Source organism: Sarcophilus harrisii, chromosome 1 (genome assembly GCF_902635505.1).
Source record: "Sarcophilus harrisii chromosome 1, mSarHar1.11, whole genome shotgun sequence".
Taxonomy (NCBI): domain Eukaryota; kingdom Metazoa; phylum Chordata; class Mammalia; order Dasyuromorphia; family Dasyuridae; genus Sarcophilus; species Sarcophilus harrisii.
In genome coordinates, this window is record NC_045426.1 from 333,608,961 (window position 1) to 333,623,854 (window position 14,894).

A 14,894-nucleotide genomic window follows, 5' to 3' on the forward strand; every position below is an offset into this window, starting at 1 on the left:
GTTCCTCTCCCTGCCCCAAATCCACCTCAAGAGCCAGAAAAGCTGGAATTTAAGAATACATGAAAGTACCAAACTGGGTCCATTGAAAATACATTTCTTTTCATTTATAAGGCAAAGAAAATAGAGATAGTAGTAGAAAATTTTTTTCAAAGTTAAATTGTAATTTTGGGAATTAATTGATTCATCTAATATTTCTAACGTGTTAATATTTTTAAGAAGAGAAGAGGAAAAAAAATCAGTAAAACTGCTTCACATATCATAAAAGTCTAAAAATATGTGTAATGTATCACACCCAAAGAAGTCCCACCTCCACAATGCAGTGCAGTGGAGGTGTCTTCTCATATTTCTTCTGTGGAGTCATGCTTATTCTTTGTAATTTTGCACCACTCACTATTGGTTGTTTTGTAGTTGTTCATTCTGTTTACATTATTGTAGGCAGTGTGTACATTTTTTAATTCACTCTATATTAGATCATGTAAATCTTTCCATGCTTTTTTCAATAGCCATGATATTTTTCATTTCTTACAGCAAATTAATATTTAATTATATTTATGACAAACGATAATATGAAAAAAGTGAAACAATGGCCTAAAGTTCAGGGCTTATGTGAGGGACAGGGTAGAGAAAGGGATCATTTAGATTGGGATTCAGGCTCAAGGGCAGGGTGTTTGAACTTTAGCCAGAAAAGATCCATTGAAAGGCCTTGCTAAGATTAATGTCTGTTGTAACAGGAAAGATTATCCTATCCATAAAGTCCAGGAAAAAAATATGAGAGAGATATAGATAAATATATTCACACATATATATGTATGTATATATGTATAGACACATATCTCCAAATTGCAACTCATTTCGTGTGTGTGTGTTTGTGTGTGTGTGTGTAGGGAATGTTGATTTTCATGTACCTTCCTTAACTTCAAAAACTATTGAGAGACCTCCAAGCTGATTCTGACCTATGTGATTCTGGTTAGTTTATTTTGTCCTTATTTATTTTGTTCTTTTCCAACGAATAAACAATAATTCTAAATTGAATAGAGAAAGATATAGAACTTATGAGCTGGAAGAAACTTTAGAATAAAGAATATCCAAGTTTAAAGGTCATCTAGAAAATGTGGACTTATGTGAAATGATACAAAGTGAAGTGAGCAGAACCAGGAGAACATTGTACACAATCCCAAGCAACATTGTATGAAGATAATGAGTTAGCTATTCTCAGCAATACGATGATTCAAGACAATTCCAAATGACTCACAATGAAAAAAATGCTATTTACTCTACAGAAAGAATTGGTGGAATTTGAATGCAAATAAAAATATGCTATTTTGCAACTTTATATATTTTTTGCAGAATTTTTTTGATCTGTGTTTTCTTTCATAATATGATTAATATGGGAATATGTTTTGCTTGGATTGCATATGTATAATCTGTATTAAATTGCTTACCATCTCAGGGAAAGGGAGGAAAGGGAAGGAGAGAATTTGAAACTTAAATTTTTAAAAAAATCAGTGTTAAACATATATTGGATTACTTGCCATCTAGGGGAGTGGTGAGGGGAAGGGAAGAAAAATATGGAACACAAGGGTGATTCAATGTTGAAAAATTATCCATGCATATGTTTTGAAAATTAAAAGCTTTAATAAAAACACTCATGTTTTTATTAAAAATTTTGCTTAAATTGTTAAATGTTAAAATGTTAAAAATTTGTTTTTACATGTAACTGGGAAAATAATATTTTTAAAAGAGATAATCTAGGTGAAAACCCTCACTTTACAGATGAGAAAACTGAAGGCAAGAAGTTGACTGTCTCATACAAGGTCACACAGAGTTAATGACTGTACAAAGGACTCTTTCTTCCAGGTGTCCTGACTTTCAAATATGGTAACACGAATAAATCCAGTTTATTATAAATATATTTTTGTGTTGCCAACTTAACCTTAGACTTTTAGAAGTGCCAAAAAGTTTCATATAGCAGACATTTATGCTTTACAAACACCTTGCCTCATTTTTGAATGATTTTTTTTTTTTTTTTTTTGCTGAGGCAATTGGGGTTAAGTAACTTGCCCAGGGTCACACAGCGAGGAAGTGTTAAGTGTCTGAGGTCACATTTGAACTCAGGTCCTCCTGACTTCAGGATTGGTGCTCTAAACACTGTGCCATTTAGCTTCCCCGCCTCATTTTTTATAGAACCATTGAAACATATTTTTGGAGAGACCAGACTTACTGAAGTATTAGCTGTAAGAGCCAGAAATCCCTGGAATGCTAACCTTGTTCTAGTAGTGGGTGAGCTGACAAAATGGGCAGTACCTTGTTGGCATAATGTTGGAATTGGACTTTTCAATGTTGCAGAATACAAAGGTGTTTTTTGTTTGTTTTGTTTTGTTTATGTGGGGAGCAAGGGGATCTTTGGTCCAGGTTTTCAGCACTTAAGAGAAATTAGCTTATGATTGGAAGAATTCACATCCATTCAGGAAACAAACTAACTCATGAAATTTGGTTTCAAGTAAGGGCAAAGCAGACCTGCAGTTCTGAGAAGTCAGGAAAGATAATAAAAAGAGTGCACAAAAAAAAAACAAAAAACCAAATAAACCTCAAAACTACAAGCAATGACATCTCAGACATTGAAACTGAAGGTAATGTCCAATGTTTCTTTCTCTGTTGTAATATTTCTCATAGCTCTAAAATTCTGTGTTCTAAGGTCACTTCTGGCCTGACAGTCAATGCTAAAGACTTCAAATCTGTTTTAGGTTCTGTGTTCTAAGATCCCTTCCAAGTCTAACTTCTCTGTTGTTTTAAGATCCTTTCCAACTCAAATGTTTTATAATTCTTTATCTCCTTCAGTCTTGATTTCTTTAACTTTCAAATGAACTCATATAAATGGCTCATAAGGATGTCTGTCCATAGAAAAAAAATAAGATATGTTAAACATTTCACAATTGTAAAATACCATTAAACTATAAGTTATCAATAAGTGAAAATAATAATAAGTTAAATGGTTATAAAATATTAACAGATTTTAGTAATACTTTAAGGCTCATAAAGTGATTTCCTTACAATTATCTTATGAAATAACTGGCACAGGTATTATGATTTCTATTATATGGGTGAAGAAACTGAGGTTGTGAGTGGTTAAATGATAGCCTCTAGTCACATATAGCTAGAATGTCTCTGGATTGGGATTTGAATTCAGGTCTCCTTCTTCTAGATCCAGCATTTTTTCTGCCATATCCCATGATCTCTTTTTGTTTGTTTGTTTTTGTTTAATTTTTTGCCTCTCTTTTTAAAAGATATGTGATAGTTTTCCAGCTACCCATTTCATTCACAGAACAATGACTTTGTGAAAAGGTTGTGCTAAGGGTGCCTTCCTTTCTGAATGCCTCTGTCTCCTCCTTTACAGGCTTCTGTGATCGTGCAGTTTCACAGAGAACTCTGGGTACATCGCACAGCAAAAAAGTTGTATTTTCCTCTGTTGGCAGAGAGCTTAGTGATCCTTGAACTCTAGCCTTATTGAGATAAGGTGAATTTCCACTTCTCTCTCTTGGAGGAGCCCCCTCCTTTCTTTTATGACTGTATCAGCAGGAGGGTAAATTCTCTAGCCTCTTAAAAGCCCAACCTTTGGGAGTGCAGAGCCACTAAGAAATTCATCTCTAGGAGATAACTGCATCACAGGAAGAAGTCTTAAACTCCTTCGGCTTACAGAAGCAAGAAGACTATTTACTTTCAGCTGAGACAAGAGGACTTGTAAGAAAATGTAAGTTAACATTATTGTCTCTTTAATTTTGACAATCTTCTTAATTTTTTTTAAAAATGTAAATGAAATTAATCTATTGGCAGCCTATGGTTACTCCTTTTGATCCCATGGGAGACTATTCCTATAAGAGGAGCCCAGGGTTCTATTTCTAGTGGATTTTTTAAAATCACGATGGCTAATAATAACAAGAGTTCTCATTTTTCTAAGCCTTTAAAAGTTACAAAATCTTTTCCTCACAACATTCCATGATCTAGATAATGGAATTATTATTGTCCCCATTTTGTAGATGAGGAGACTGAGCCTCAAAGAAATGAAAACTTTCCCCCAGGACCACACAACTAGTAAGTGTCAGAATGGGTACTCACCTACATGCCTTATGGCTTTGAGACTGGTGTTTTTAAGGAAAATCTGGTAATGACTGGGCAAAAAATATAAATGTCTTTGTATTTTGAGACTGGGAAATTTTGTTTTAGGCAAGGTGGTGAAGGAGCCCAAAGATGTTGAGAACCATTGACCTATATTTTCTTTCCACCAGTTATCCCTATGTGTGAGTCAAAGATAGAGAGCATGAAAATCAAGGAGAAAGATCTGGAGGTCAGGTATGACTTGTATCAGCCTCACTGGTACGAACGGTACCTACAGCCCTGTGTAGTGGAGCTCCTCGGCTCGGCTCTCTTCATCTTCATCGGGTGCCTATCAGTCATTGAGAATGTTGAGGGAGTCGGACGGCTGCAGCCTGCACTGGCTCATGGGCTGGCCCTTGGGCTCACCATCGCCTTTTTGGGAAATATCAGGTAAGACATTCTTTGGATCTTTGAATTTTGGATCATTGACAAAAGTCTACAGGATTGTGTTTTATGTATACTCACCTGGGGGTCATATGGAATCCATATCCAAGCCAACACCTTCCAGGGATTAAGCCAACATAAACAAATAGGGACCATAGGGTCATTTGAGAGATAGCATGCTATAATTAGTAGAGTAATGAACTTAGGGTCAAAAACATCTGGATTTGAGCCATGTCCTAAACACTTATTAGCTGTGTGAACCTGGGCAAATTATTTAACCCATCTGGCCTCATTATCCTTATCTATAAAATAAGAAGGCTGGATTCAACATCTGAGTTCAGAAATCGTTAAATCCTTCAAAGTCTTCATTTTGAAATCATATGGGGTGTTAAGGCTGTAAAACATTTCCCTCAAAACAATCTTGTGTGGTAGGCAGAGCCCATTTAACAAATAGGAAAATTGGGGTGATTGTCGTCATGGAGAGGCAAGACCTCAGTGCAGAATTTCTGATGGGAACCTCATGCTTTTCTTATCTCACTCTCTGCCTTTAAAAGCCAGATCCAAACAGATGGTATTTTTTTCTTCTTATTTCTGGGCTTCAGGGTGATTTCTTTGCTTGTATTTATTTGGACAACCTGGACGCTGCATCTGTCTTTTTTCTCTCCTCCAACCAAGAGTGAGATGGATCATAAAGTTAAACCCAAAGTTGAAAATAAACAGACAGAAAGGGAAAAACCAAGGGATTGAGGATGGAGAGGGAGAAACAGTAAAGGGAGAAGCATGTTTTTGAAAGAGCAGATACAATCACAAGGTTTTTTTTTTTTTTAAATCAAAGGCATGCAATGTTAGTCAATAATTATTTGCTAATTTTTTTTTACTTTATGCCACATATTGTGCTGAGTGCTAGAGAAACAAAAAAGAGTAAAAACACTATCCCTTTTCTTAAGAAACAAACATTCTAATGAGGGAAACAACAAGTAAATAATTAGTTTCTTACAATATACATGCAAAATAGAGGAAGGAATCTCAGAGAGAAAGGCACTAGCTGTTTAGAAGACAAAAAAAAAAAAAAAATAAACCTACAGAAAATGGGATTTGAGCTGGATCTTGAAGAAGGTCAGGGAAGCTATGCAGTAGATTTGTGAAGGGGATAGGGGACAGCTTGTGTAACATCATGGAGATGAAAGATGGAGCATTCTCAGAAAGTAAAAGCAAGTGAGAGAAGTATAAGAAAGCCTTCTTTGGTACTCTCTGAAAAGACAAATCTGATTAGCCATTTTTCTGTGACCTATAGTTAAAAGAGGGCTGGCTTTGGAGGCAGAGGATCTAAGTTCAAACCTTGCTTCTTTCATAGCTTGTGAAACCTTGGCCTGGACCTCAGTTCCCTCATATAAAAAAAAAATAGAGAATTGGGCCGTGTATCCTTCCAAATCCCAATATATGATCCTCTTTTATACTGTAAACAACAGAGTATTTCTCTTTTCTCAGAATAGACCTCTGACTTCTATTAGATTATGAAATTTAAAATGGAAAATCTACCAGCTTGTGAACCTTGGTACCTCTCAAGGAAATGCAGGTTATCTCACCGAGATAACTGTATGAGTGCTTTTTTTAATCTTGTCCACAAAATATACACCAGTAGGGGCATTTTAAAAAAATCCGATTTCCAAGAAATTTGGAATAGAAATTGAAGGAGACAACATGGTCTAGTAGAAAGAATATGGCTTTGGAAACAAGATCTAGCTGTATTGAAAGTAAAAATAGCTCATATTTATAGTACTTTACAAAAGAGTTTATGTCTATAATTATCTTATTTGATCCTCATAACAGCTCTGGGAGGATAACATTTCTGGGAGGAAGGTAGCATATTATATTTTATATATTAAGAAACTGAGTATCTGTAACTTGCTGAATTGGAATTAGTACCCAAGATCTTTGATTTGGAATACAGAGCTCTTTCTATTACTTCATGCTGTCATAACACTGGCTTTTGAAGGAAAACACTGCAGAGAAGGCAGGCTTGTGGTACTGTTTATTAAATTCTTTTTCATTCATTCATTCCCATTGGTTACAGTGGCGGTCATTTCAATCCAGCTGTCTCTTTGGCTGCGATGTTAATTGGAGGCTTGAATTATATGATGCTCATCCCCTACTGTATCTCCCAGCTGTGTGGAGGAATCATAGGAGCCGCTTTGGCCAAGGTAGGTGGCATATAGTGGCATATGTAAAATACAGCAAAAAAAACCATCCCTGGATTTTCAAATGTTCTAGTCATTTGTTCACTCTCTCTCTAAGCTCACTGAGGCATCAGTTGCCTAAATCTTAACCTGTTTTAAATGGCCCTTGATCTCTGCTAGACTGCCATATCCTTAGACAAATTTAATGGTCACTATTTGTGTGAGTATGTGATAATCTTATTTTAAGATTTAAAAAAAAATTTCAAAGACATCTATACAATAATAGCTATGCTATTAGAAACCATCAACTGAGAAAATATATGGACAAAGATTACTATTACTCCAGTATTGCTTTCAAATGAATTTGTATTTTGTTAATGACAATATATTTTTGAAAACTAGTGATATTTAAATGTATGAAGACATCCAACCTATAGAAATGGGTGTTTATTTGTTTATAGATTTGCATATTGATTATAGAAATTTTTGTAATATGTCCACCAGTGGTTTGGGACTGAGCAGGGGCATTTCAGATTGGGAACCATTGGTTAGATTTTGATTATAGCTTTGAGAACTTATAATAAATAATTGTTAACTTAGTGTAAAATCCTCTTGCTCTGTTATCATGTCCTTTTCTCTTCCCTCTTTCTTTTCAACTCTTTTTCCTCCTCTCTGGGGAGATTGTGTGAGTTGTGTTGAGGTTGTGTGACATATTCCAATGGACCCATGATCTTATTAACATGGACACTTCTTCCAATGACCAAGATAAAAATCCATCCATTCCTTTCCACTCTGTGTGATTCTTAGCCATGTCCTACTATGAATTTATCCTGAGAAGGTCTACTTAATGGGCTAAGGATCTTCTTCCTGGATTATGTTTGTGTCTTTGCAAAGAAGACAAGGCAAATAAGCTTCCATTCCCTTTCTCCCTATGAGTTAGAGGGCAACAGTATTTAATTTAAGGATAAGGCTTAATTTAAGGATGTTTAAGCTGAGATTCATCCATTTATTGCAATCTAATCTAAGCTTTCAAGACTTTGTCGAGCAATTCAGCTCATTTGCTCTGCACCTAGTCTTCCAGAAGATAAGTTGTTGACCTTTGTCAGTTTTTGAAACTCGAGGAGAAACTTGTCTGTTTTTTTCCACTCCTCTCCCTGTTTCCTTGATCCAAACCTCTGTCCGGCTGTCTCTGTCTCTTTGTGTCTGTGTCCATCTCCTTCTGTCTATCTGTCTGTCTTTCTCTCTGTCTCTCTGTTTCTCTCTGTTTCTTTGTCTTTCTGTCTCTGTCCATCTCTCTGTCTCTATCTCTGTATATCTCTCTCTGTCTCTGTCTCTGTTTCTCTGTCTTTGTCCCTTTTTTCTCTGTTTCTGTCTCTGTCCCTCTCTCTGTCTCTCTCTGTGTTCATCTCTCTCTCTTTCTCTGTCTCTCTGCTTCTGGCCCTCTCTTATCTCTCTCTCTCTCTCTCTCTCTCTCTCTCTCTCTCTCTCTCTCTCTCTGTATCTCTCTGCCTCTGTTTTTCTGTGTCTTTCTGTCTCTGTCTCTCTCTTCTCACATTCTTTTTACTCTGATCCTGTGTTGTGATCTTTATACTAATGGAGATACTTCTCTTTCTAGGCGGTGAGCACAGAAGAAAGGTTCTTAAATGCTTCTGGGGCAGCCTTTACAACCATTGGAGAGGCTGACCAGGTGTCTGGTGCTGTCGTAGCTGAGACCATCATGACATTGTTCCTGGTCTTGGCTGTCTGTATGGGAGCCATCAATGAGAAGACCAAGAGCCCACTGGCTCCATTCTGCATTGGTTTCACTGTGACTGTGGACATCCTAGCAGGGTAGGTTGAGTCATAATGGGTGGGATGGTTGCCTGAGTTAGAAGCAGTAGAAGGGTCCTGGGGGGCAGTTAAAAGAATGGGAGCTTAGTACAGGTGTAAAGGAAAAAGGGGACTTAGGTGGCACCCAATTTCAGGAATGCTCTCATTGGAAACTGCAGGAGGCAGGGTGTTTTTTTTTAAAAAAACCACCAGCTTTAGAATCAGACCTGGGTTTGAGGAAAGAATGACACTGTAGTAAAGAGTTCTATTTCCAGAGCCAGAAGAGTTGGGTTGAAATCTTGCTTATCATCTGTCTTACCATGGGAAAGTTACTCCATTTTGTTCTATAAAATGTAGGGATTGAACTAAATGGTTCCTTTCTGCTTTCATTCTAGGATTCTATGAATTCCCCCAAAGTTCAGACATGTCCTTATTGGCTTGTGTCAATATACTTAGGACACAACTTCCTTGACCCTTAGTTAACTCATTAGTAAGAAGATGGTAATATTTACATAGTCTGACTTGCAGGATTATTGAGAGAAAAACAATTTAAATCTCAAAAACCTATTAAGATATATTATAATTATCATTATTAATAAGGGACAGGGATAAGGACCAGACCTGTTATTTCATTGGTATGGGGAACTATCAGCAAGGAAATTCTTTCTGCCAAAGCTGGTTAACATTTGCTCTTCATCTTAATAACTTAGAAAGTCACATGGGACTCTGAGAGGGTAAATGACTTGGTCACACAATCAGTCTGTATAAGAGTCTGCTTGACTCTAAAACCATATCTCTTAACTGTTATACCATGCTAAATCTCAAATATATTTTTACAGATGAGGAAACTGAGGTTCAATAAAGTTAAATGCCTTTTCCAAAATCATACTTAGTAAGCATTTTAGAAAACTTTAGGGCCAGAATTGGAACCCAGGGTTTCTGATTAAGACTTAATGCTTTTATCAGTGCTGGCTTCTCTAGGGGTTTGGGAACAAGTCAGGATTTCTCCCCCCATTTCCTGCCCCAAGACAATGTGGACCCTTGATATTATAAGAAAATGAATACATTGGAGAAATATCATGTAGACTCTGATGACATTCTAAAAACTGTGATTTGACTTGAACTCCAAGGTGAATTCTAGATATGCCAAGCACTTATTAATCACTTACTGTATGCTAAGTGCTATGCTAAGCACTGAGAATACAAATGGAAAAGGAACATGGCTCCTGATCTCAAGGAATTCACACTGAAATGGCTGAAGCAACATGCAAACAATCACACATCTACAAGATATATATAGGGGGTCTCCAAAGTCTCAGTACTGCTCTAAGCTTTAATAATTTAAAAGTGGATCAATACTTTTTAGGTCACCCAGTAGAGTATCAGTGGAAGGTTATTTTAGGAAGAAAGGCCTGAGAGGAGAGGGCCTTTTTGAAAGGCCTTTTGTAGAATGTTGGATTTGAGTTGAAAGAAACCCAAAAAACTAAGAGTTGGAGACGATGAAGGAGAGCCTTCCAAGCATGGGGAACAGGCAATGTCTATGTATGTGTGTGTGGATGTATATGTGTACTTGCCTGTGTGTGTGAACAAGAAGACGAGGATAATTACAGATGTGTGTTCCTGATGCTTCACAGAGGGGCTATATCTGGAGCCTGCATGAATCCTGCCCGAGCTTTTGGACCTGCGGTGATGTCCAATTATTGGAAGTACCAGTGGGTTTACTGGCTGGGACCACTGGCCGGCAGTGTGATCGCGGGGATACTGATAAGGTGAGGGGGGGGGGGGAGGGAGGGAGGGAGGGAGACACACAGAGAGAAACTGAGATAGAAAGAAGAGACAAAGAGAAAGAGAGACACAGATAGAGAAAGGGAGAGGAGGGAGAGAGAGAGAGAGAGAGAGAGAGAGGGAAAAAAAGACAAAGAGAAAGAAGAAGAGAGAGACAGAGAGAGATACACACACAGCGAGAGAGAGAGAGAGAGAGAGAGAGATAGAGAGACAGAGAGACAGAGACAGAGAGAGACAGAGAGACAGAGATAGAGACACACAGAGACTCATAGAGATACAGAGACAGAGCATCTGGGTTGGGCCATCAAGCTCAGGGGAAGATCAAATGCTTCCAAGTAGACAAGAGGAATCAATAGAATGTGTAGGACATGAGGGGTCTCTTCACTTTGATAATAAAAGCTCTAAGACTTAGTGAGAATGAGAGAGAGCTGGAAGTACAGATGGGCACCTATCTGAACATTCTGCTCATAGGGAGTTGTCTTAGAACACTGAGAGGTTTACTTACTTGCTTAGGATCACAAAGCAAACTTGTGCCCTATGTGGACTCGAGCTCAGGTCTCCTCCACTCTCAGACTAGCCTTCTGTTGATTATGGCAGGCTGCCTCTTGTTCCCGTTTTGGAGAGGAGGAAAGTGAGAGTGGGAATATTAAGTGGCTTACCACTGGTTACACTGCTGGCACATATCTGAGGCAAAGATTCAAGCCTTATTTGTAAAAGTTGTATATTAATGCCTATAGCACCAACCTCATAGCCATGTAGGGTCAATTAAATTGATGAATATATAGCAGAGATTTGAAAACTTCCCGGTTTCCTGAGATTTGTCGTTTTGAGGAACAAACATTGCCTCTCAGCCTTATGAAACAGTTTCAGACTCTAAGATAACTTTAAGGATCATTTATTGTTACTTAGAGCAGGGGAATTCTGTATATCACTCAGTCACAGGCTGTAATCCCTCAATGAATTTGGTGGGACGGGCTTCTTTTGTTTCCACAGCCTTGGGTTTGAGTTTAGCCTCAGCTCTGCTGCTAGACAATTTTGTGATCTTGAGAAAGTCTGGTTTCCACTTTGAAATTCCTATAAAATGATGTGGATTTTTTTTCTCAGTTCTAAGATTCAGTGACTTCCAAAGTCTTCAGAATATCAAAATTGGGGGAGCAGGAGTCAAGTGACTTTTTGTGACCATTAAAAGGCATTCACTGTTCTCTACTCCCCCATCTCCCTTCCTGCATCCTAACAGAAGAAAGTTCTCTGCAAATGACCAGGACCTTTCCTCAATGGTTTTATTCTTTCCCTCAGGTTACTCATTGGGGATCAGAAAATTCGGCTGTTTCTAAAACACCCTTGATGCAATTGTTTACTATATGGACAGTTTTGCTTTGCTTTGCTACTGGATTCTTCTCATATTGGCTTGACTTAGCCTGGAACAATGAAGAGGAAGACCTCTCATGTATGGGACATGCCAGCTTTGGGTTGCTCCCCACAGACTGTGCCCTGTTTTTCTACCTTAGCACCTTATTTCCTTCCTGTTAAATGGATGCTGAATCACACCTTCCTCTCTGGCTGCTGGACAGCGATTTATTGTTGGGAAGATTACAGAAAAAGTTAGGTTATTATCATCTCATGTGATCTGGGAAGAAACAGCAGGGATGATGGAATTGCTTTTGTTATAAAATGAAATTACTAAGGTGGGGATGACAGGTTGGAGGGTATTGGGAAGGAGGGAGGGGGGAAAGGAGGGAGTGGTGTAATAGCAACCGAAGAGGGAAAGGGTTGATTCATTCCCACTTTGTATAGAGGGGAGGGAAGGGAGGGAGGCTAAAAAGCCAGTTATTTAATTTCTGATGATTCTTTTCAAGAACAACCAAATCCTCTCCCCTTGTTTCTCCTACCTGCTAAGGGAAATAAGGGGTGTTTCAAACTTCCTATATTGGCTCTACTGATATGGAAAACTCCAGCACACTTTACAATAAACGGTATTTCTCCAATTCCCTCCTCCCTTGTTTGCTGACTTTATCTCTTTTTTAATTTTAGGAATGTTAAAAAATGTGTCCTGTTCAGGAAAGTGGGGCCCTCAGGATGGGTAGGGTGAAAATAGCCCTAGTGGTGGGGGGGGGGGGAAGAGGGGAGGAAGGGGAGATGAGGGAAAGAAGAACACAAGACTGGAAAAGGGAGGGAAAGGAAAAAGGAGAAGAGGAAAAAAGGAGAAGAAAAGGGGAGGGAGGAGAGCAGAGAAAATGAAGAAGAAGACAGGAAAGGGAGTAGAGGAAAGAAAGGAGGAAAGGGGAAAGTAGAGAAGCAGCAGCAAAGAAAGGAAGGTGTGGGAAAGGAGAGGTTAGGGGAGAGGAAGGGAGAAAAGGAAAGAAAGAAAAAGAAGATGAGAAAAAGAGGAAGGGAAGGAAGCTGGAGAGGAAAGGGGTAATAAAATAAGGCTAGACAGAAAAAGAAAATGAAAGGAAGGAAAATCACTGAAATGGAATAAATCATGAAATTCCCAGGTCATTTAAATACTTTGTTTTCAGAAGGAGAGCATCTCCCCCTATAGCTTGGCTACTTGGCTGGCCAGGTCCTAATGATACCATTTTTAGAAGGAGAAAAATAGCCCCAAGGCTGTGATTTGGGAAATTCAGCCTTCCTCCTTTAAAAGCAGGCTTCTATTTCATCCAGTTATAAAACCATGCATTGATGTAATTGGGATTAATGAGCAATGTATTCGATTCATGAACAATGTATCTAGGTGTTTGTTTCTTTAAAATATATATACATACACACACGTGTGTGTGTGTGTGTGTGTGTGTGCACGTGCATGTATTTTAGAAGTACCTGGAAGGCATCCTCCAACTTTTTCTGGAGGTCCCTCAGACAAGGTAACCTTAGGTACAAGGTATTAAAGGGGAGGGTTACACCATTCCAAACCAAAGCTCATCAGTGTGCTTATCTTTATTGGGCACAATTAGCTCAAAGCAAAGGTATTTGATGAAACAGCATCATAAGAAAAGCAGCCATAAAATTGGGGCGTACTGTTCTGTGAACCTACATACCTTTAGTGGAAAGAGTGGACACATGCCAATAGGGAACGTGTGAGTTCAAGGGTATGAGTGGATAGGTATATAAGTGGGAAACGTGACCATAGCACATGCATGAAGAGTCATTTCCTATCTTTGATGCTACAAGATTGCAGATGTATTTCCATGGTGAGATTTGTGCCAGTTACATACTTTCTGTTGTGTATTCTTCCCTGCCTGACTTCCATGGTTGTGGTTCAGCATTGTGGCAGCTCAGTGTTGTAGGAGATAGTGTGATTCAGGGTCCTCAGCTTCTCAACTCACACGTTCTTTTTCTTTTCCATTCAAATGAGTGAAAGTAGTAGAGGCACATAAAGAAAATTAAACCAATGGCAAGGTCGATGTTCTTTCCACAACCAATTTATGGTCTTCTCTTCCAACTGTATTTCCAGTACATAATCTGACATATAGTAGGTGATTAATAAATGTATTTTTTCTATTCTCTCTGTGTATGTTTCTCTCTTTATCTCTCTGTCTTTCTCCCCCCTTCCTCCTCCTCCTCCTCCTCCTCCTCCTCTTCTTCTTCTTCTTGTTCTTCTTCTGTTCTTCTTCTTCCTCCTCCTCCTCCTCCTTTTTCTTCTTGTTCTTGTTCTTTTTCTTTTTCTTGTTGTTTTTCTTTTTCTTCTTGCTGTTGTTCTTCTTTTTCTTCTTGTTCTTGTTCTTCTTCTGTTCCTCCTCCTCTTCCTCCTCCTCCTTTTTCTTCTCCTTCTCTTTCTTCTTTTCTTTCTCTGTTTATATCAAGTAGCCTGCATTATGTAAGTATATATAACTGATTACAAGCTCATCCTACATCCCATGACTGAAACATTAAGGAATGTTTCAAGAGAGCTAGATCTGGGGTCAGAGATTGGTTAAATCACTTCACTTGTTCCATCCTTCTTCTCTATGCTTAGCTGTTTAACTATAACAGTTTCCCTGCTGTAATTCCTGGATACCTAAACCATATGGATTAACAATGCTTCAAATTAATGCTTTGAGTCCCCCCTCTGAAATTCTCTATGACAGGGATCAAATGATACATATAACCTTCTCTCAAGGCAAAATATATTTACTTGAAATAAAAGGCAAAGTAAACAAATGGTTAAACTGAGGGGGAATGTCACTGCAGGAACCTGCTCCCCAGATGGCTGCTTTTTCCCCACCTGTACCGGGGCATGGTGAACATGACTACCTCCATATCACAGCAGTAGCAATATACAAGTCATTAATAGCTGGATGTTAAATTGGTGTCCAAGTAGCAGCACTGGGTCAATTAGCTTTTGATTCCAGCCTTAGACACTTTGGACCTCTCCAGCTGTCAGATACAATCAGAGAGGGAAACAGACAATTATCTCTGGAATGGGTGCTGTGCTTTAGAGTTTGCTCTTTATGTTTTTTAATCGCCTTCCCTTCCAGGGGTCCTCAAACTTTTTAAATAGGGGGCCAGTTCACTGTCCCTCAGACTGTGGGAGGGCCGGACTGTAGTAAAAACAAAAACTTTATTTTGTGGGCCTTTAAATAAAGAAACTTCATAGCTCTGGGTGAG

At 38.4% G+C, this 14,894-nt stretch overlaps 1 protein-coding gene across 2 annotated transcripts; it reads left to right on the plus strand.

Moving 5' to 3' along the window:
* The first annotated feature begins 3,413 nt into the window (after positions 1-3,413).
* On the plus strand, positions 3,414-12,297 carry AQP8 (aquaporin 8). Of its 2 annotated transcripts, XM_031945583.1 has the most exons (7): positions 3,414-3,748; positions 4,035-4,089; positions 4,284-4,542; positions 6,611-6,737; positions 8,329-8,543; positions 10,157-10,291; positions 11,604-12,297. In XM_031945583.1, the coding sequence occupies exons 2-7, from the start codon at positions 4,035-4,037 to the stop codon at positions 11,650-11,652; spliced, it is 840 nt and encodes a 279-aa protein (XP_031801443.1). In that variant the 5' UTR covers positions 3,414-3,748; the 3' UTR covers positions 11,653-12,297. The 2 variants fall into 2 exon arrangements, with proteins under 2 accessions (XP_031801443.1, XP_031801444.1); XM_031945584.1 differs by lacking the exon at positions 4,035-4,089 and having other exon boundaries at positions 3,420-3,748.
* The last annotated feature ends 2,597 nt before the right edge of the window (positions 12,298-14,894 follow it).

What these genes read in the sequence shown, in the direction of transcription:
- AQP8 (XM_031945583.1), top strand. Translation starts at nt 4,035, where the DNA reads ATGAGGAGACTGAGCCTCAAAGAAATGAAAACTTTCCCCCAGGACCAC. An exon ending in GCCTTTTTGGGAAATATCAG is followed by an intron (nt 4,543 to 6,610) that starts GTAAGACATTCT and finishes CATTGGTTACAG; the next exon opens with TGGCGGTCATTTCAATCCAG. An exon ending in ACTGTGGACATCCTAGCAGG is followed by an intron (nt 8,544 to 10,156) that starts GTAGGTTGAGTC and finishes GATGCTTCACAG; the next exon opens with AGGGGCTATATCTGGAGCCT.